We start from the raw sequence: 23,882 nt of genomic DNA on the forward strand, positions 1-23,882 counted from the left end.
TATCTAAGCAATATCATTCCAAAACCAATCTGCCACTTTGGTTCAAAAAGGAAAGTAGGCTTCAAGTAATTAATACTTACAACGCTTCCTTTGCACCAGTGTAACACTGAAGTAAACAGTGGACAGTTTGAAATCTAGTCCTCTTAGAGGCTTCTGTTCCTGTGATAACTCAATTGAACAAATTGAGCAGGTAAGTGTAATTTTCTTGAAAAAAACAAAACCGATGAGCGGTAAAGCTCTGGTTTCCTTCAGAAGACACTTCAAGTAAGATTTTATACAGACATTTCTGACACATGCATAGGCATCTCTAAAATAAGCACAAAACCTCTAGGCTAATCAAAGCAACTAAACTGTTACAGATGAGCAACAAAAACTAGAAAAAGCAGTAATCAGGCTGACGACAATGCAGCTTAAGTGCCAAAATTTCTTCAGAGCAAAACTTGTAACACATCTCTAATGACCAAAAATAAACTCATTAAATCCTGTTCCTGAAGCTGGTTTAAAATAGCATCTTTATATCCTGTATAGGTCCCATACAGCCCAGAAACTGCATAAAAAGCCACCAAGCAGCTGATGCAAGCCTCCGATTTCCCGATAATACCTAGTCTTCCAGAAGGCCTAATGCATTATCCAGATAATTAGAGTATGGCAAGAACCTTCCCATGTCCAAATAGCAGCTCTTTCAGTTAGGGATGACAAGTAAGTCTTAACTCATCCCCCCATTATCCATTTTCTGTACTCCTGAATATGTCATATTGTTTTCCTCACCTGATAGGGACACGGGATGTGATATTCTCTGCAGCGTTCTTGAATCCATGTCGTCTCCCACACACCTCGATAAGCCTGCTCATAGAAATAGCAGCCAATTACAACCAACAGCGGCACGAGGTACAAAACACTGAACACGCCAATCCGGATCATGAACTTCACTAGTTTGTCCTGGTTCTCTTTTTCTAATGGGATTTCAATGCGAACCCGATTGAGGGAGATAATGCCAGCTAGCAGAAGGGAAACTCCAACAACAACATACAGGCAGAGAGGTGCAAGTACAAAGTATCTTAATGCATCCACATCATAGAGGCCAACAAAACATACGCCGCTAATATTGTCACCTTCAATTTTATTCATTGCTAAGAGGATGATGGTTAGAGTTCCTGGAATGCCCCAGGCACTGGCATGGAAGAGCAACGCTTTCTTCTCGATTGCTTCACTGCCCCATTTTGGCACAGCTGCCAAGAACCATGTGATGGTCAGAATGACCCACCAAACACTGCCAGCCATGGTAAAGAAATAGAGCACCATGAATAGCATGGTGCAAGCTTTGTTGTGAGAGCCCTGTGTCACTGTGGAAGCCTTGTACTGGGCAGGGCTAGATGCGTTACATGCTACTCGGTCTTCAAGCAGAAAGCCAATGAAGAAAATTAATGACACCATCATGTAACAGACAGCATAAAATATTATCGGTCTTTCTGGATAGCGAAATCTTGTGACATCGATCAGAAAAGTTAAAAAAGTAAACAAGGTAGCAGAAAGGCAGACGATGGAGATCACTCCGATGAAGTAGCGAGCAAAGGAGAGCTCTTCACGCCGAAAGTACATATTGGGGCAAGGAGGGGAACAGTCCCGTACCCTCAGGAAAGAGTAACCCAGATCAGGGTCTATTTTCAACTCCCGAGGACACCAAAAGCCATAATCCCTCTGTACTGCCATTGGAGCCTCTTCTGTGGGCTCCCCAGCTAAATTGAGGTCAACAAGACGAGGATATGGCTCATCACAATCTGGGAATCTAAAAAGTAAGAAAATAATTATTTACAAGAAATATACAGAGACTTTGCAAAGACTAGTAACCTTATTTATATGTCTGACTTTAGACACACTAACTGGAGCAAAACTGAAGAACGATCCAAACAACAGGTAATTCATGAAATACTGCGCTATGTATAAACAAACGCTAGAATTCATTGTCCCAGAATGCAGTGGATGTTGAAACTATAAAGCAGGTTTAAAAATAAACCAGAGAAATAAACGGACAAGGGCCCCATTGCGGCTTTAAGCATAAAGGTTAGGACACAAAATCCATCTCAGGAAGTCTATAAACTTAGGCTTACTGTAAATGGAGACTATGTGCCCAGGGAAGCATGATTTTATACAGTATTTTAAAACTTTTCCCTAAGCAACTGTACTAGCTGCTATCAGACAGGACGGTGCACTGGTTGGACAAAACTCCAACCTACCACTGCTACTAGCTTCAATAAATTGAAATTATGATGAAGATATTTCTGTAATTAAATAAAACTCTGACTGGAGGCTAAGGACTGCTGGAGTACAGTCTAAAGTTTTGAAGGAAAGACTGGAGGGATTCCACGCCTAGCTATCCAGTTCCTTGTTTTGCTAGATGTTATCGCCTCAGCAAGCGCAGCATAAGCTAAGTATGGCTGTTCCTCTGCCACAGTTCATGTTCTGGCACAATGGCATTAACACAGCACCAGCAAAAGTTTCAGTAGTTTTAGCTCTGGCTTTGAAATTTTACTACCTGAGCCTTACTGACGAGATGGGAGGACCTAAAGGGCCCAGGCATCTGTTTGGTGCATGGAGTTATAGCCATCTTCGATGCAGATTATCTGGACCTAAAAGCATCCTCTGACTTATTCTTTTGCTAAAAGTTTTGGTTTTCATTCTCGCTAATCCAACTGTAAGACAGACTATTTCTTCCTGTTTCTTTTCCTGTATTTTATTAGCTGTGAAATCACTTAAAAAAACCAAAACACCAAAGCATAAAGATACTGTTTTCAATTTCATATATATTCTGTTTCATATAGATTGGAGCATCATCAAATACCTTATATAAAGTTACTTGTGTAATGCAAAGCTGAAAACATCTGTTTATACACAAGCTCAACAAGCATTAGATGCTCTGAAAACAGAGGTTTGAGATTTTATACACTCATCAAGACCAGCCAGCTCCCCCTTCAGAAAAGGGCCATTAATATCTAGCGTATGCAATTTTGCCCGACTCTCAGAGAAATTTATAGCAGTATCACCTATTCAACTTTGGTATAGCAGACAAAACCAGGTCAGCATAAATGACAAGGAAGAAGAAAAACAGGTGGGTATATTTATTCATTTAAGAATATGCACATGCTATTTATAGTAACTGCCCACAGAAATTTTCATCTTGTCCTTTGGGCAGGTGATAGAAATCTGAACTCAGTTTCCACCCCAGGAAACAAGCTGTTATACAAATGCAAGGGAAAATAAGGGCACTTGTAATGGAATACATTTAAAACACCTGTTTCAGATCATAAGACATCCTAGATCATACTAAAATTTTATCCTGGGATTTAAAAAAAAAAAAACAAACAAAAAACCCAAAACAAAACAAAAAACCCCAACCAGATTTGCTCACCTGGTGCACTCCATATCCTCAGGCCAAGAGACCCCAAACATCTCCATGAGTTTGGAACACTCGCTGTATGCTCTTTGACAGAGTCTGCGACAGGGGAGAGTGACGCGGCCGTACTCCATGCACACAGGAGCATAGAGGGCACACAGAAATGGTCGAAAATCTCTCGAGCATTCCAAATTCACCATTGGATGAAATGGCTAGAAAAGAAAAAGAAGAATTCAATAGCTACAAACAGCACATTTGCAGAACACTTCAGCACGGAAGCTACAATTTGTCTCATGATGTGTTAGGGCTTTCACGACCATAACCACAAGCTTCTTTTTCTGAACTTTGTCTGCTGGAAGAAGTAATCGTCATAACACAGCACTCAGGTATTTTAGGAAGACATGCAATCAAGAAGCCTGGGGACAATGACAAAGATTCACGAGGGACATTTATGTACTCAATTTGCATGAAAATCAACGGGAATTAGACAGACAAACACCTCTGAAGATTCAGGCTTAGCTTGACTCTCTCCCATAAGTCACACAAACTTGATTCCTTTTAGTGCTTGTGTAACTGACAGCCACACCATGAACTGCTAGCTGCTTATTTAGTAGGATAGTAAGAAAAACTTGCATTCAGTTGATGAGATTACAGTCTGAGGAATGTTAGATAATGCAAGATTCCTTGACAGCATAGAAATATAGCATACTATGATCTTTCAAATATTGTTTTTGGATCATGACGTAATAATTGTAAGTAATCTATTTCTTGCATTTCTTCTGCAGGGCAGTGTTCTTCATAGCCTCCTATAAAATGTAAACACAGGACATTTTCCATTGCAGTCTTCCCACAGCATCTTGTCCAACCAAAGAGAACCTATATGTTAAAATCTCAGTTCTACAGATATTCTCTGATGATAGAAGGAAAAGAGTCCCAACATGCATGCTATCATGTTTATATAAAATCTCATGCAAACATAGAACTTTCTAGCTTTCAGAATAGGGCTATAATCACAGTGAAATAACATTTCTTGACTAGCCATCAGAAAGCACTGTGAAATCGCAGCCTGAAAAAAATTAGTCAGAAAAAATAACTGTTGTCTTGTGCTACTGTGTTACTTTATCACAGGTTTACCTAACAGTAATAGGAACACTCCTCCTGGAAGCACTGAAAGAAAATGTATCACAAATACAAATGCTGAATTACTCTGCTACCTCCAGACCAGAGAAAGAGCAGTGACATTTTAGTATGCCACTTCTCCTTCATTATATTTCAAATCATAGCTTGAAGGGAAAAGGTGACAGCTGCTTGATCAACAGCAACGCTAACACAAGCTCCGTTCCAGATAATTTTTTATAAAAAGTCCATTTTCTTGATACCAAAGTTTCCTCTTCTCCACAGCCTAGCAGGATTATAAAGCAAGAAGTCTAGTGTTCAGAATTTGTGGTACAATAGCAGAAGCACAAACAAATCTGCTAGATGCACATGTATGTGTGTGTGTGTGTGTGTGTATATATATATATATATATGTATATATAAACCCTGAATCTTATTATAACTGAAGCTGAAGACTAGGCTGTAGAAAGAGTATATTATTCAAACAGCAATTTCCTGAGAAGTATTTTAAACTGATTCAATATTTTTTTATTCCAAACTATAGAACAGAACAGACCCAACAACAAAAAATAGGTCATCTTCTGTGGCAATATAAAAGACAATTGCTAGAAATGAGGAGGAAAAGTTTCACATTTCAGTTCTTCCTTATCGCCTTCTTACTCCTCCTAATATTCCTGTATGCCTCCTTTGCTGTAAAAGGTTAATTTTTGGACTACAAAACACAACCATGCTGTGATTTTACTGATTTTTTTAAAAAAACATCATCAGTATTTATCATGCTGATTAAATTCTCTTCAGTGTTATGCATTTTTGAAAATGTTGTCACTTGACAACAGAGCCATGCAATTTGGCAACACCTTGTATGAAGAGCAATATAAGCCTTCAGAACTATTAACAAGGAAAAAGACAGCAATAGTCAGAAAATATTTACATTTACAAGCTCATTGTTACTCAAGAAACACTTGCTATTTGGCTGGGTATTTACTTCAGACGCATATATGTTTTTATTTTTAAATAGTTATTGCCTATAACACAGTTAAAGCTATTGTTTGACAAGGATCCAAGAAATGGATTCCAGGTAGTTATGATGCCTGACATGAACCAGAAAAGCTTAAGATAATACTCTGCCTTTATTTGATGGAAAGAGAAAACAAAAGGAAAACTCCATTTTTACTTTGGGAAGTTTTTAACTTCCCTTCTTTTCAAAGAACCTTGAAAATAAGAAAATCAAGTTACATCTTTATGAAAAAGAGCTACTGACTTAACACCTGCCCCCCCAAAGTCTTCCCTCCTGCCACTGCAGTTTTGCATGTGCCCATACCTAAATTACAAGTTCTCCTGACAAATGCTCTATTATGCTCCTTTGATACACCTTCCATTAAAAAAAATACTTCAGAAATGTCTCTTTTAATGAAGGTGAGGCAACGATTTGTTTGTTTTTTGTTGATTTGCAGAAAGCTGTACCATTTAGGAAGATCCCAGACTACCTCAAGGTGCGCACCTAAGAAAACTGCAAACGGAGCTCCAGATCATAGCTACTGCAAAGCAAAGGAAATGTAGTAAAGCAAGTTGAAGGAAACAGAAAGGTACCAGTACTTCCTTGTATCCTGTTGATCCTGCTATGGGCAGGTGGCTGTTGTAATGGCTTTCAGCCAACTCCAAAGGAAACCGCCAAAGGTGTCCAAGGGGATATTGGAACTGAGACAAGAAACCTCCAAAAATGGGGATGCAGATGGCACTCTTTGGCAATGGCTCCAGGGTCTGAAAGAGCACTCTCAGTAAGTGCAGTGCATTCCCTGGCCCTCCCCTTCAGCAGCTTGAGGGCTAAGTTACAGGGTGCTCAAACAGGCAGGAAGACAGCTGCCTAAACACCAGCTTCTCCTTCTGTCTAAGATACCATTTATTTTCTAAGACATCCACATGGGCCTGGACAATCAGGGACAAGATCTGTCCTCTCGGGGGCCTGACAGATATGATGCAGGGTCTACGGAGAGACCCTTTTGGCATGGCAGCTGGAGGGAAGATGCTGAAACGTTTGATGCAACACTAGTGTAACTGAATCTTCCCTGACAAAGTCCCCTGGAGCAGACATTAGCTGGACTTACGGTTTGTTCTTTAATGCTGCAGAAAACTAGTCTGATTTTCAGCATGGCGTCAGCATACTCCTGAGGACACAGTACAGATATACTCAACCACAACAACACTGAAGAAATACACTTAAGCAGGGGTAATTTAATAGGACTGTTGCCCTAGTGCTGGCTGTTCTGTTTCTCAGCAACTCCAGGCCTCTCTCACATCATTCTGTCTCAAAATAGCAACTGCAGGCAGACAAAAACTCTCTTATGAATTATATCAAATCAGTTTATTTTAAAATCATGAAGAGGCTAAGCTTAACAGAAGCAAACACCCTACAACCACTCCTGGCAATGCAGAAAAAGAGACTTACTTGCTTTTAACCAGTAACAGCAGCATTTGTGCCTGTAAGCAGCTCAGTCTGTAACCACCCTATCTCTAAAATTATCTCACCCCATTCCAGCTCCTCAGATGAAAAGTCACTTCCACCTACTGATTATGTTGTTCACTATTAAAAATAAAGCCAGAGAGATTAAAAGACTTTTTTTTATGCTCTTGCCCAAGGACACTGTGCAAGTTATGACATTTAGTCCTACTCCACTGGTGCCGAACAAAAGGCTCTCTGTTTCAGTGGGACGTGCTGTTGAAGAATGCCTGTTGAACAACTTGACATACAGAGGAAAAAGGAAGAGGACAAGGACAAGAGAAGATGTGATAGCCAAACTGATTTCAATAATTCAGGCCATGTCCTGGGAAATCCAAGAAAGGGAAGAGATAAGTGTTTAAGAAGAGATAAACACTTCTTCACTCCTGAAGGTACTTAAGTATTTAAAAAATGCCAGATCACATAACTGTGTAACATATCTACAGCTGTACACCCACTGGTCCTTCCACCTCTGAGAACAATCGTTACAACCATGTAAATTCTTTCAAACCCAGTGACAGCAGCAGTATTATGAACTCGGCTTTTTTTCAGGCTGAGTCAGAACACCCTCATCCCTCCTTTGCTTTGCCATGCAGGCGATGTGTATCAAATAACATGCCACCATCAGGTATCACCGCTTTCCTCAGAGCAGTCCAACTTACAGTACAACCTTACTCATCTCTCTTTCCCTCTTCCCCAGAACTTACTTTGCTGGTAGCAAAATTGCTTTAAGAAATTTCCCAATTCCCAGCAGTGTGGCCCCAACTCCTTCCCTCCCTACAATTCTGATCGGCTGAAAATGTTTTAATGGCCATACCCTAATAGAGAGTAGAAATTTCCTGTTTGCCTTTGTTTTATTTCAGGTTTTGTGTTGGTTTTTTGTTGTTGTTGTTGTTTTGGTTTGGTTTTTTTTTTTCCTTCAGGAGGGGATGAAAGACAAAGGACAGCCAAAATAATATGTGGAGATATTTTCCCCAAAAATATTTTTTAAACAAATTCTTGCTTTTGGTTACAAAGCAAGAGCAGTAACTAACTATAAATACACCATGGAACTGTGTTACAGTTTCAGACTTCTCATATTACTGAGAAATAATAAACCAAATTCTACCTTTTATTTTACACATCGGTAGTTATTTAGCTGGCTGTTACTTGGGAAGTGACATTATTGCAAGACGAAATGAAACTACTTTGGTGATCTCTCACTATTCTGTTTGTTCATATATTCCTTTCTTTTAACAGCAAACTAAACAGGAAGCATTCCCATAAACTCACAGACAGAAGGAGGGAAGTTTTGTTCCCTCAGGCTCATGGGAAAAGAGTGATGCTGTGACTATCAATTACTGTTGCAACTCTCTGGTAGAAGCAATTGCCTCAGGGCACATCCTGTCTCAGGCCTGTCATATGACGTGCTCTTTCTGTCCTGTGTTGCCCTATGTTTGAATTTAGCTTGCTATTCATTAGGAAAAAATCGTGAATGGTATCTCAAAGTGCATGGGCAATAATGCTTTCCAGGCTACCTCCCGAGAAGAATCACAGAAGCTACAGTTAGATTTAACTCATTCAGACAACTGCTAGTTAGACTGAACATGTTACCGCCTCCTGCTTTTAATAACTACACGTCTTCTCCAGTTGAAAGGCTCTCACAGCTCTGACAATTCATGTGAATGCTCTCTCTGGAGATTGTTACAAGCAGTATTCATTTTCTTGAGACAGTAGAAGTCTGTTCTCCAATGGCTCTGACCTGCACACTCCTCTGAAGCTTGCTAGGCTTGCTGAAGCCTATAGCCCACAGTCATGCTGGTACACACACTTAACCTGCAAATATTTCTTGTAAGATAATATCCTGCACTGAACAACTCCTGTAGCACTTCAGCTGTTGATGCTAACTTCAAATGAGGCTGTACTTAAGAGCCCTGCCTTCACCTAACTGGTGTTTCCTAAAGATTAAGGAGTGCTCACAGACGCACAGCAGAGCTGGCGATCTGCAAAAATCAGCGAGTGATCTGGGGCACTAACTTGTTCAAAAAACCATAGCCAGATCTAACAGAAAGCTACTTCCTTTCCACTCAGTTTAGCCTTGAGCTACATAGCGCCACGTAGCCAGAAACATGCGGTCAGGTGTGTAAAAGTCTATTTCTTTTGGAATCAATAGAAATGCAGCTTTATTGCACAGACACTTCATCCCATTTTCAAAAGCCAACAGGCTAATTTGCCCAAGCCTGCTTTTAATGCACAGTTCTAAGACAAATTTAGTGTAGAATAGTTAGCATAATGTACATTCAAAGCTTGCCTCACCATTAACTTCTTGTCTAGAGAAACTTAGGTATACTTTTTTTTGGTAATTATTCCTAGCTTTGCACAGTGATGCATGTATGAAAAAGCCAAATGGGGTCATAATTGTAGCTGTCTGTTAAGCTTTCCTCTTCAGCATGGAAAAAGCTCTTCTCATATTATCTATATGAACTCTTATGAACCACATAACCCACTGCCTTCCAATATCCTGTGTCTCATAATTTGATGTTAGCTGGAAAAATTATGGTTGCAATGAGGATTAGATTGACACTGCACTACTTTAGGGACTGGGAAGTAAAAAAATTAGGATTGTTTTACCTTAGTACTAAAAATATATGTCCACATTTCAATAGCTATTAAGTCACTCCAACCAAAAAAATGTCAAGTAATTAGTATGGTTTAAAATTATTTTTTCTCATGCTATAGGTTGAACCAGACAATCACCCTGTTACTCACTTTAAAACCTAAGACCAGTTATTTTACTTGCCTTACTTGTGAAAGGGTAGCAATCATGCAAACCATCCTAAGCTTTCCGGTCTGTAAAGAGACAGCCGAGGTTAATTTCTCAACTGCAGAAAAAAACCAGGTAAAATAAAGATGAAAGTAGTCAAAAGACAGCAAATGACGTTAATCTCTGTCTATATGACTAAAAAACAGCCATCTGCTCTTGTTCTTTAAAAAAGTCTACTGCTTGATTTTAAATTCTGAAGTTCCTTTGGAAGACATTGAAAAGATGGCATCCATCTGTCAATTTGCACTTTTCCTAAATGTGATCTTCATGTTTAGGAACCGATGAATGCAGATGGGTGGTCCTGGTAACAATTTCCATTTGCAAGAAGCGTTAGTTTTTATAAGACAGCTGAGACTGCTTGGACTTCCTCCTTCCTCTCCATATGCCTGCTGTGATGGGCTTGGGAGGATTCCAAAGTATTACAGAGAAATAAATATATAGTCCTCTGGACTATATTTTAGATACTATTAAGACACTAAAAAGCACACTTGCCTGGACAAGAGACTATTGGGCAGGAGCTGTAAGTCTTGACAAACTAGTATTTTTCATTTAAATGACACCTTTCCATCTCCTGTGGTTGCAAAGACAACCTTCCAAGTATATACTGAGTGTAATCCCTGCTTTGATGCCACAAAAATGCTCCAGTGCCACTGTCACTGTAGGAAGGAGAAAGATAACCCTTACAAGAAGTGGAACATTAGTGATAACAACCTTTTCTTTCCCTCAACTCTGCCACTGCAGACTGATCTGCATGTCAGGGACTCATGGACTATTTCTGCCAACTCAAGGGAGGTCTGTCTCCTTGAAGGATAACAGGAGTCAAGAGTATAAACAATTCACTGTTGGCATGGTGCTCAAAACTTTATCTTGCTGAGTGAAGAAGGAAAAGCATTTGCTAGGAAAATTTGTTAGAAGACCTGACACTAACTTGAGAGCACACAACGGAGTCAATAGCCAGATCAAGTTCTTCAGCACTCACAAAAAAGGGAATTTCTAAAAATCAGAAACGTGAGGGAAAATACAGATAACTTTATAGCTGAATACACAGCTGAATATACAACTGAATAGCAGAGATTCAAAAATCACCAGATCTGCTTCATGTTTTCATTTTTACTGCCATCAATGTACAGAATAACAGTGTCTGCCACATAATAAACAACATTAATACCCTGCAGAATAAAATTAGGCAAGTTGGATTTCTGAAATACAATGAAAGCAACACTGAATACGCCTATTTGTCCTGGTTTAACTCTGGCTGGCAGGGCCCAAGAAGCTGAAAAGTCCTTGACTTAGTATAAACATCACCCAGCAACAACTACAAAAATCAGTGTCCTATCAACACTTTTCTCACACCAAATCCAGAACACATCACTGCACCAGCTACTAAGATGAAAATTAACTCTATCCCAGCTGAAACCAGGACACTATTGAAGATTATTTTATTTCTCAAAGGCTTGATGACTTCTACTGTTTCATGTGTGACTTCATTAACTGTGGGTTGTTTTTTTTTACACAGATGACATATCAGAATATCCAAGAGAGATTAATATTACAAGCCAATGCAGACTACATGAATCTCTATGTTTTCCACTGGGATGAGGATGCAAGGTGGCTTCTGTTTTCTGAATTCCGACATTCAAGCCAAAGTGCTTCTTGACATAGTACCCATGGGAATCTACAGTATGCTGACTTGCTTAAAAGTAAATGTGAACTGTACAGTTGTCATCATCATCCTCCTATATGGCTGCAAATTCAGGACAAACTACAGTTGTCATCTAACACACTTCAGGGTGTAGTTTCACAACGGCTGTAAGTTTATTGATCCATGCCCTGTCCCCTGCCACCAACCTCCATTGCACATACTTGGGTTTAAGATTGATTTAAACTGTCCATAACACTAACTGCGAAGCCAGACATGCTGTATTTGGACCATTAGTAGTCTAAAAAAGTCAGGATAACATCCCAAATGCTGAGACCTTTAAGTGTTAGTTTCTAAATATTGTTCCCATATAATACACCTAAGCTGATCAATTCACTTTTTTCCTAGGCTTAGTTTTTTCACTGGTTTAGCTCCTTCAAGACAATAGGTTTGGGCAAACTCTGGTGCCAACGCAAGAGGTGCAAAAGAGACATGTTACTGGAGGATGAAGAACTGGGCATAGCTTAAGCTGACCTTACAGCTAGTTAATATGAACCTTAAGCCATGCGGCTCAGGACATCTGGTGTGTTCATAACCATTGAAAATAGAGTTCAACTGTCCTGGACCAAGCCAGACCCAGAAAACATTACAAGAATATGTTTAAGGTCAACCCTTGAGTTTTATAGCATTAGCTCTGCAACACAGAAGACATAGACTTCTTGCTATGGCAGAGAACAGGCGATGATGTTGTTAAAACCCAGGAACATAACCTTTTGCAGACAGAAGTCTGCAAGAGAAAAAACACAGTAAATAAATTTAGAAAGCTCTATTTGCTACTACCTTGGCAGTCATTCTGCTGTAAAAATTCTCTCACTAGCCAAAATACTTGGTTTCATATATGGGAATACAATGGCCAATTCAGTTATTGCAATAAACTTACTTTGAGACAGTGATCTCAAAAGAATGAATTACCATTCAAAACTCTCATGTCTTACCTGGGCTACATTGGGATCAACATCTCCTTGGGCATAGGTTAAATGACTTAATTTTGCTCCTGTGAAAACCCATAATGAATCTAAACTAAGTACTTCAGGGAACGATCTTGCAATATCCGCTAAGACTGTTGCTTTATAATGTATTATCATATTAAAACCCCAAAACTAGTTGTGCCAAATGATTTTACAGATGTGTTTAGTTACATATTGAAACTTTTCTTGACTCTGTCCAGTATTCACAGCCCAAATTGAAAATCAAAAGAAATAGGTAATACAACAATGCTCTAACAATGAAAAAAGTCAGGGGTTTTGGTATATATGGCTTGGAAAGAACAGAACATGACACTGATCCAATACGACTATGCACATAAAGAATATGATGCAAACTGAAGTAAGAACATGATCTGTTGGATTAATGCTATAAAAAATATTCTGTATGGCAAACAAAACATAGCTATAAAACGAATGCTAGTGTTTTAACAGCTGTGTCTTAATCTAACGTTACAAACCATCTGTTATATCTACATACCAGCAAAAACACATACACACACACACACAGACATACACACACACATGTCAACAGTTGGATATGAGAGATTTGCATCTTCAGGCCTCAAAGTCAAGGATATTTCACAGGAAAATATTTAAAAAAGTATTGTCTACTGTCTTGACAACTATTTATTTTCTTTCCCTCATGCTTAATTTCCAGGAAGGCTACACTATCAGTCTAGTATACTAAGCCGTCTTTTGGTATAGTTAATTCTAAAAATTAGTAGGCTGTTTTAGATGCATAAATAATGCGGGATGGGTTCCTGGATGTATGGTCTGTACTCTACAAACTCTGCAGTGCTGCTGTCCCCTATATGCATTTACTAGAGTAGGATCCAATCCAAATCAAGCTGCACTGTCTCTAAATCTCAGTTCATCAGCACCTTCCACTTCATTTTAGAGTTACTCTCAGGCAGCAATACAGATATAAGTTAAGACTGAGAAAATCACAACTTATTCCAACATACTAAATGAAAATTTGTTTCTGCTCAAAAAAGAAGCTTTAAGATATTTAGTTGGTGACTTCAATTTTTAACCATTTTTAAACCACGAACCATTTTAAAAAAGCATGTCTGAACACAGCAGCTGTAAATTAAAATTTAAGATTCACCAGGGGATACCATCCCTCCCATTCAGTGCCAAGTTAATGGGGTCACAGATGAACGCTACAGGGGAGGATAGGGAAAAAGAATTAAAATTAATTGCAATTGTGCAACACTTTTCCACTGGACAGAAAGCTGCTGCTTGCCTCACAGGTGTCTGAATGACCAGCACTGAAAGCCTTACCAAACTATCAAATCAAGAATAAAAATAAAGCTCCCAAAGCTGATTTTTCTTCCCTATAGTTAATAATTTAACAGATAAATATTTGACAGGAATTCCCACAGTGCCTTGACTTATCTGTTTCTGCAGCACCCTAAAAGCACGCTTGCTTCTCTCAAAATAGATAAAATAACATTTTGCCCTCGGAAGTCCAGAAGTTTCTCCCTGTTGAGGAGAGGAGTCTGTGCCTAGCTCTTTTCTGTATCACTAACAGTTTTGGGGAAAATTGCTCCCACAGTGTATCTTGCATGTCTTTGTAACACCCTAGACAAGTAGGACAAGACCTAACACAACAACAGGATTAGCAAGACAGTGACAGGAGAGAGGGGACACAGATGGAAGGAAACAAGGGAAGACAAAAGATTAAGCAACTACTCTGCGAGGCCCCTAGGAAGGATGGATGATAGACCCAAATTCTTTTCCAGTTAAACAGAATAAAGAGAAGCAAACATCTATGGGTGCTGTGGGAGAAGTACCTCTTCAAAACATGTCTCAAAGAGTAAGTGACATTCACAAGCATTGTAAACTTACTCCATGTGTCAGGTTCTGTATGGAATACACTGCAGGGGTGTTTGCAATGCAGGAATTGACACAGAATGGAATTGGTGGGATCAAACTATAAAAGAGCAGGGCTGATAAAAAAGACTGCACTAAATTGCTTGGAGATGTAAGCATTTGAGGGTGCTGCAAGAGACAGGAGGGGGTAAGTGTGTTTTCCCATTGATTGCCCCTTTGAACAATTGTCCAACACCGCAAAATCCCTTTATATATATATCTCTGTGTGTCTAAAAGGACAGAAAATGCCATTGAGCAAAGAACAGGTGTGGGGCTATAAGGTAGGGAAGGCGCAAAGAGCTGGAAGCCTGCTGCGATAAGCCCCGTTTGGTTAGCCGCAGCAGGGCTCATCGGGCAGACCACAGAAGACCAGTCAGAGGGCATTTCTGTTCTGAAGAACCATAGGAAGTTCTTACAGCAAAGCTGGCTGTCCGCTCCTTTTGTCTCTTAAACCTTAAAAGCAGCAGGATGGGGACGGGATAGTGGATAGGAGTGTACGTACGTGCATTTGTCAATGTTTCACGAAGAGTTCTGCTCAATAGCTCTTTGCTGATTTCACTCATACTTGGCTCCCACCTCACAGATGAGGACTAACACTCAGAGATCAAAAACATGTCCTTTAATCCATCACACTGGCTCCTCTCTGATGGGTATAACAGGTTATGTCAGAGGAATCGGCTGCCACTGTAGGAGAAGTGCAAGCCACAGATCTTTGACAGTCCTGGCTTCAATTCAACGCCCCTTCCTTGCGTCCCCTCTGTGACCCTGGCTACTAATAGCAACTAGTACAAAGTGGGAGGGGAACCAAAGCCTAAATTTTAAAAGCCTGGAGGCTTAGTATTTCCAGACAAAAGCAACTGCCTCCCATTGTGTCAGAAAAAAGTAACTGATGGATCTGAAGAATTATGTTGCCTTTTTGTGATACCACTTAATTAAGCTTATTCTGAGTAACAGGAATAATTTGCCTGTAGCTGCAAAGTAAGACTAAGGAAAATGCATATAATTCAGGGTCTGAGATTTTTCAGTATTTTAGTCACGAGACTCTGTAAAACTGCAGCTGGAGAACAAATTTTCAAATCAGACCACTGAAACGGTATTTCTTCTACATGAAGTAAAGACTATTTTTCTGTAAGAACTAGACAGCTTAGTTGTCATTCAAAAAGCTACAGAGGAAAATCTGAAGACAAAGTAACTTCACTTTAACTTCTTTAACAAATTTCTATAGAACTTTATTTAACACATTTGTAAAATATACAGATAAAATGTCCCAAAAGGCACTTACTATCATGTGACACACGTTTGTTTTCTTGACTTTTTTTCTTTACTATTGACAGTAAGCATCAAAACTGAAATCCAAGGTCAAACTTTGTTACTGTATTCTTCTCTGCAGTTACATTTCCATATTGTCCCTACCCAGATCAGACCACAATATTAAAAACGTACGATAAGAAACCAGAAGGAATACTCATGAGCAGGGATTCAGCTAATGGATCTGCTGATTCTGAACAGCATATATTCATCCACTCCTCCACAGAAAACAGATGCACAGATGTTAGGTAATTGACAGTATGATTGAGTCATTATGAAGGGAGAAAATGTAATACGTGTAAGTTTTCAGAAAAAAATATGAAAAACATGAATGATGCTTTTGGTTCTGTCAGGAAAAAAACCCTAAATGAATGGCTGAACAGAATTCTCTCAATGAATTTAAAAAGAAAGATGTTTCTCCTTGCTCAGTGCCACAAACATGACAACTTTTGTTCTACAAATCAAGAAACAGGGAACATAAACAAGTTTACAAATTGAAAGCAACTTTTAAAAGATAAATTTCAGGTTTCTACAACACACAAAAATGAACTACAAGGAGCCTTCCTTCCTTGTTCAAATTCAAATTAACGACCCCTTTGTGCTTCTGTTCTCTCCTTTTCTCTTTTCAAATTTCCTTCCTCGTTTCCATGGGAACCCCCTCGCTGACAAGCCTCCGAGCAGAGCAGGAGGCCAAGCTTAGCAAGGGGTGTGAAAAGGGGAGAGAGTCAAAGGGCAGAATTTGGCTCCGGAGAATCAAGATGCCAACCTTTGTCACCCCACAAAGAGGGGGTAACCATAGGAACTAACTCTGCGGGACAAGGGCAGGGAGGAGGAGGGAGTATCATGGTCAAATTCACAAGATGGGAAACGAAACGGGAAAGGCATCGTTAAAAACGCAATGCTAGAAAAAACAGTTAAAAAAAAAAATCTTACAAAATTAAAAAAAAAAAAACAACCAAAAAACTTTAAGGACCGAGTATCCAACTTCATGCCAGTAAGTCCACATAATTGCATCAAATTAATTCATATGAGACCACAGAGAAAACAGGGCAGATCCGATTCTCAAATTCGACATGAGTATTTAATGTTCTGAAAAATTGCTGGATACTCCCCCTGACTTTGGTGGGCTCTGACAATGTTTTTGAAACAACACAGTATCTGGACGATTGCTACTGAGCTATAGCGTCAAACGTCCGCAGCCATTGCACTAACAGTTCTGCAGACTATGGAAGATGGTCTAGCTGCTGCTGCAGGAGCAATCTGACAGACCAGATTTACATACAGTATATTAACATGGTATCGTATTCAGATACTACATAAAAATATAAATATGGTATACTTTTATTCTTGTACCTTGTAAAAGAGACAGCAGGTGGATGAGGAATGAAACAGCTCTATAAAATCACAAATGATACATAAAGGAAAAATATGGTCCAATCATTCACTGTAGCTTCAGCACAAAAACTAGAGAACATAAAAACAGCAGGCGGTTTGTTTGAAGAGGAGAAAACAAGAACAGCAGCAAATTCTTCATACAATGTTTTTAATTTATGTAACTATTTGCCACTGATTTGTGTGGATGCTAAAAGACTGTATGAGTTCAGGAAGAAAACGGATAAATTTGTGGAAGAATACACCAAAGGTTACTAATGCAAGACATCATTTCGAAGCCACAAAATGCTGCACAAGGAAGAACAGCCTGAGTAACATATGTTACGTACCTGACCTGACTCGCACAGCACCCACTGTGGGCCACCATCAGGTGAGCGAGTACCCAGCTAAACAAATCTCTGGGCTGACTTCGTACCACTGTTCTCAGATTCTTACATTTACCCACCTCCTCCCCAGTTTCATTTCTACTAGCCTAGCTCCCACACCAAGTATTTTCTTTACAAGTGTATTTTATTAAAACGTTACTGTTTTGCAGGTCCAAAGTGTTGCAAGATTGAATAATGCACTCTGTTCAAGAGCACTGCTTTCCTCAACCATTAGGGATATTTTGCAGCCCACAGGCTTCTTATCTTCAGTACCATTTTGGAGCTAGATGGAGCACAAACACTGGCTCAGTTTGCTTCAGAAAGGTGCAAAACCCTCATGCATGTGCATCTCTTAATGACCAGGACACAAAATAGGGAGTAAAGCGGTAGTGCACAAATGAAGCACATGTGAATTTAAGATTTGTCCTTTGAATGTTAAAGATATGTTTTGGTGAATTCTTCTTCTTCTCATACCACAGAACTCAATTGCATTGGAGCCACGCAGGAAGAGCCCATTGATATAAAAACGATTCAAATCCACAAAAGCCATCCTAACTTTTCCTAAAATCACCACAAATGTCTCCCAAAACAAGAAAAAAAAAGCAGCCATACCAGCAAGACAAATGGTAAAATTTATGACAACTGCTCTTTAGTGCTGAAGTTGTTGCTTCATTACCTATTCTGTTGTCTTGTCAGTCTATTGTGGCTTTCTTTTTGAATCTGACTATCCTATAGTTGGAACTATCTTCACACACTGGAGAAAGCAAGGCAAAACCCACCGCTTCCAAGTGACCAGCAAAATAAAAAGTACATCCTACCCAAGCCACACAGCTTTGAAGTAGTCCACCATTATTTAAAATCACTGCCAACTTTTTACATGAAAAACATGTTGTGAAAGAATGACAAGATGAAAGAACAAAAAACTAAAAAGCTTCCAATCTATTATGTCAGCTCACAAGTTATAACTGAGATCTCTAAATAATCTTTGTATCAGAAGACTGTAAAGGAGGAAGAGAAAGAGGTCTTGCTAGAAACTTGGACTGAACAGAAGTATTGACTCAATTCTATAGCGGACATGCAAGATCTCTGCCTTAGAAGAGACAGAATGGAATGTGGGTAGGTGCAGAATACAAGGTAGCTATTTCAGCACTAATATAGCAGAACTATATCCTCCAAGTTACACACACTACTAGATATAAGGCTAAGCCTAGTCACTGTAACAAATACTAACCTGTACTACTACAGCAAACGATATACAACATGAACATGTTTTTTGTCCCACAGCAGCTGTGTCTAAGAGAATCAACTAGCTGATTTTGACGTTGGTAGAGAAAAAAACAAACAAACATAGGAACAAATGCCTGTATGCTTATGGTAAGTAAGAAGAATGGTAAATGGTAAGACCAACATTCCCTTAATGCTCCGGCACAACATTCTTTTGCTTCTGAGTTTACATTTGCAGATATAAAACTACAACTGAACATACAGTACATTATCATTTAACGGTTCAAAATAAATTCATGTGTGTTCCACCTTCCCTAATAATTCCTCTTTAAGCCTCCACCAGATGCTACAGAATTAGCCACAATGCAGAGCCATCTGCCTTCATGACCCTGAAAACAAGCCCACTGTGAATACATGTTGATTAAGATGTAGATCATTTACTTTAAACTGAATCATTACTTAAAACTAATGTTTTTTTCATATGCTTGCAGCAAACTATTCAGGCTAAACTTCGTTTCCATATTTCCAGTTGAATCACCATTCAGAATTAATCTTTCATTCAAGAAAACGCAAACATGGTGACAGAGTTCATCTTCAATGTGCAAGCAGTAGCTTATCAATTTAACAAAAAAACCCACACCCAAACCCTACTTCTCTTCATGTTCAAGAAACAGCTTCCTCAGAAGCCTCATTTTACAAAATGGTCAGATCACACTAATTTTTGTATGGATCTACTTGGGCATGTAACAGCTGTAGTTCTTTCCAAATTGTTCTTACCCACTCAGGATTTCACCTTTGCACAACACTCATGCCCTGCACAGATCAAGATTGAAACCACAAGCTGATATATTTCATACAGACAAGCCTCAGATATTCCCAAAGCAAGGATTTCTCAGCACTACATTATTAGGTGCTCCTTTGCTCTGCCTGTACTCTGCTAAACCATCTTTGTAATTCTAGCTTTGAGACATTCTGGTGTAACAATAAAACAATCTAAAATCTTTACGTGGCTATTTCCAAGGTAAAAATTCAGAATGGGAATAAGAGAATATAAAGTTAATGAAAGAGTAGGCTTTAATCAGCTGGTGCACTGCTTGCGTTATGATCATGTACAGTTCCATTGTTCTGCAGGCATCAATCTTACACACTAAAGAGAAAATTAATCCTTAATGCAAATTAGTGTCTAAGATTAGGGTGCTTACAAAACACCAGCTGATTAAAACCTACTTTTCCATTAGCTTTATATTCTTATAATTCTATGATGCAGAACTGAAGAATATGGCAAGCCAAGGAAAAGTGCTGGGATTTAGGAGGTATAGTGCATGGGCAAGGCAAAAGAAGATGGGGGGCAGAAAGGAGTAAAGATGGAATGAAAGGGGGAAGAAATTAAGGATTTTCCACCCTACATTCTCCTCATCCTTGCTGCTCAGCAGCAAAGAAAGAAAGAAAGGTGCTTCCCATTTGTATCCAAAAAAACCTCACTCAGAAACAGGAAGAGGAATGGGGCAGTACTACCTCCCAGCTCCAGGGAAGGTAGAAATCACAATCATACAAACCAAGATCGCTGAATTTTGCACACTTTGTCCTGGCCCTTATGCAAGTCAAGAATTGAGAGACACTATTCCATGTTGATTCCACACCCTGATTACCTGAAACCTGTAGTAATACACACCTGATAGAAAAGCTGTTTGAGAAACACCAATAAAATAAGCCACTTAAAACTTGACCTACCTATACTGGAAAAATGCCTGACTTACCACAGATGCCAAGACCAAGCTGGGAATAAATATAGCTACATCTTCTGTTGATGCCATTTTAAAGCATACTCCAGTTCTTTTCTGCTTAAAAAAGATCCAAAAAATGAACTAAGACTCCAAAGATCACTGCTGGGAAGAGAAAAAAATTATATTGCCACAAAAAAGAAACTGTGCTATACACACAGAAATATACTTAACAAAGGTATGCAAATGAAAATCTTATGGCATGCTGCTCTGCAGCAGGTCAATGGCATTATCCTCTGCAGGAACCAGTATGAGTAAGAAAACATTACATTTGAAATAGGGTGTAAAAAAATCAGGTGTCTACACATCTGTAGTTACATATTCTGTGACAAAGTCCATTAACAATTCACTAGCCCTGCTTCTAAATATTCAAAACTCCATGACTAGATAGTTTATTCAGATTAATCCAATGATTCCCAGCTGGTGAGCCCTGCCACACTGATGGAGTAGGAGCATATGACTCAACATTACTCCTCTCCCCTTCCAGCTACCTCCCTCACACTGCAAAAAACAAATCAATTCCAGGATAACATTATTTCCCTATTTCCCCCTTTGCATCTCCCACCTACACACTAGCTACGGTGTGTCTGTAAGTCCATACTGCTGCTCTTTTTTGATATGCAAAATGGGAATGGAAGTTGTGAGAGAGTGCAAAGCATAGCATTTTATCTCCTCTGCCCATATGGTGACTGTATCATCTCATTTCTGGAGCGTTTGACCTCCAATATAATCCCAAAGGACAACACTTCTGCATTCACCCTGAGAGGCCCATTTAGCTCTCAACTATGTCTGGTTCCTGTCCTTTAAAGCCTCTTTGATCCCTAGCATCATTTGTGAGGTCCCACAAAAATCTGGGTAAGAAGAAAGTGCTGGCAGTATATTTAACTGCAAAAAGGGCTGATGATCATTATATTAAATGACTTCACTTCATCAGTGACAAAAGCTTTAACAGCATGCTCCCAGGCTCCAGAGTTACATGTTCTCTGATAAAAATATTTGTCTACAAAAATTGCATTAAGGCAGATAGAAAACACTGCTTGCTAGTCTTTCACATAAGCAAATCCTTCAAGGCCAAAGCAATATTAAGTGAACAAGGGACAGAAGATAATTCTTTGTAGCAATAATAATCCAAGAGACGGGTAAAGAAGGTCAGATCCCTCAGGGGGTTAGGGGTAATTTAACTCCTCCATTGTCACTGCCTCGTTCAGCACACGATCTATGTAACACAGCAGAATTGTGGCAGCAGTGCAGTGCAACATCATCTCAATGTCACACTACCATCATGAAATGTCACACTATCATCATGAATGCATTTAGAGGGAAGTTTTAACAGCATTGTTGAGACAGACTATGCTAGGTGGTTACTGTACTAGAACAACCGGCGAGCAGACTATAGAAAAATTTAAAAATACCTTACGTTATGTTTTACATGACAGCACAAAGCAGATCAAAGGAATGCCCCCACCGAGTCAGGAAGCGAGGCTGGTGCTGTGGGCAGCGGCCGCTGCAGTGCAGTACTGCAGGGCAGGACAGCTCCCGGCTCCACGCCTCCTGCACAGCGCAGCCCGGCCGCAGGGGCTGGGGAGGGGGCTTCCAAAAACACCTGCCCTTGACACCCACCACCTCACGCCTCCGTTACACCATCGTGGCTAGTGCGGCAGTCAGTATTAACTGGCATTACTCCTTTTAGAAAGCAGCAGATGTAAAATAACTCTCATTTTAGTCCCTGCTATAGCCAAGCAGATGTTAACAGAGGTTGGCCTAGTGCAACAGGTGTTTGTCCTCTATCAAAAGTAGTAAGACCCTTTGGTGATAACTTGGGGATAAAATAATGCTCCAGGCCCTTGAATGTGAAAGCTCTCTATTCAGTCTTCCCAGATGAAAGCAGGCCTTGCTAATGTAGCACAGCAGAAAGCTTAAGGCAATATCTTTCCTAGGAGTAAAGGCAGGCATAGGAACTGATTACATACAGTAAGAGGGACTCCTGATGTAACACTCCATTTTCCTTTGTTTAATCGAGATGGTTAATACCAATACTGCTGCAATATAACAAGCCAAAACTGATGATGTGACTTATTAGCCTTTTTTATAGTTATGAAGGAATCACATTAGCATAAAGTCTCAAAAAAGCAACCTACTGATTTTCTTTGAGTTTTCAAGAAATAACAGTAAATAAGTTTCTAAACAGTTACTTCAATAAAGCAATCAATGGTATGGGAGGAGAAACGCCCTGAGTTTATTGATGATCAGACAATAACTGTAGTCATTCTCTTTTTTGCTTCACATTCGCTCTTTCTCGCACTGTACTCTTTCAGCGCAAGCAAGGTGAATTTTTCATATGGACTTTATTAGGAACTGTTGTGAAAAAGTGGTACTGAAAAACTGAGAATTACAAGGCCTTGCCACACACCCCCCAATAAACAAGATGAATCATACTGATTCTACTGCTATATTTTCTTTTTATTCTCACAGCAGTTACGGGGGACTTGGATATGAGAGGTGAAACATTTTACCAGAAAATGTCACAATGCAAGTTTGAATAGACTTCATTCAGTTCAAAATTAGAGTGTTCCATCCATTTGACTGCAACGTTAAATGTCTAAAGAGCCAAATAATAAAAACAGATTTAAGAGGCAGTCTAGGCTAATAAAGGCAGTAGAAATATACCTATGAAAACCTGTAGGTTTTAGTTCTTTTTTTCTTGTTCAAACACGTAAAAATCTCTGCAGTCCCCTTCATAGTAAATTTAAGCTTGATAATAGCCTTGTTTGCTTGCACAGCCTTCACCATTTTTCATGAAGCATTGAGAAGCAGCTTCCTAGTCCATCCCCAGACTGAAACCACTGGCCTATATGCCAACTATATTGGCAGAAGGGAGTACTATATCCACCCATGACACCAATGCAGCCATGCTAAGTCTAAGAACCACTTTGGCCTCAGGCTAGTATACCAAATGCAGCAACACAGTGTTTCATGCAAACTAATTTATGCTATTAAGTTGAGCCTCAGATACCACAAAGTATCTCAAAGCTCAAAGAAGCAACATTTATTTCTGAACTGCTTCTCTGTAGCAGAAAACAATTCTTACGAAGAACAATTACACCAGTTATTTCTGGCTCAGACTGAGGGTCCATATAATTACTGCTCTACTTCCAACAGCGGCCATGAAGAGGCTGTTAGTGATAATTTTTGGCAGTTCTCTGAAATCATTGGTTTAACATGCGACAAAAGCCAGAAAAATGAACATTATGTGGGCCATTACCAGGAAGCTATTAGCAGCAAAAAGCATGATTTTATTTATAAATAAAGCCCTCGCATGCCTACATCTGGAGTGGTGTGCCCTTCATCTCTGCACCTCAGCAAGGACAAAGCTAGAAAAAGGGATGGAGAAAGGTAACAAAAATCAATACAGGAACAAAGTAGCTGAACTGCAAAAGAAAGCACA

General features: G+C 39.4%; 1 protein-coding gene across 1 annotated transcript in view; it reads right to left on the minus strand.

Moving 5' to 3' along the window:
* FZD3 (frizzled class receptor 3) overlaps window positions 1–23,882 on the minus strand; it is a 61,489-nt gene that overhangs the window by 28,929 nt on the left and 8,678 nt on the right. The window contains exons 3-4 of the mRNA XM_040599074.1: window positions 3,407–3,603; window positions 769–1,786 (exon numbers count right to left, since the gene is read on the minus strand). Coding sequence (XP_040455008.1) covers window positions 769–1,786; window positions 3,407–3,603 — 1,215 coding nt within the window. The remainder of the gene's footprint in view (window positions 1–768; window positions 1,787–3,406; window positions 3,604–23,882) is intronic.

This window comes from Falco naumanni, chromosome 6 (genome assembly GCF_017639655.2).
Source record: "Falco naumanni isolate bFalNau1 chromosome 6, bFalNau1.pat, whole genome shotgun sequence".
In the NCBI taxonomy this organism is placed as follows: domain Eukaryota; kingdom Metazoa; phylum Chordata; class Aves; order Falconiformes; family Falconidae; genus Falco; species Falco naumanni.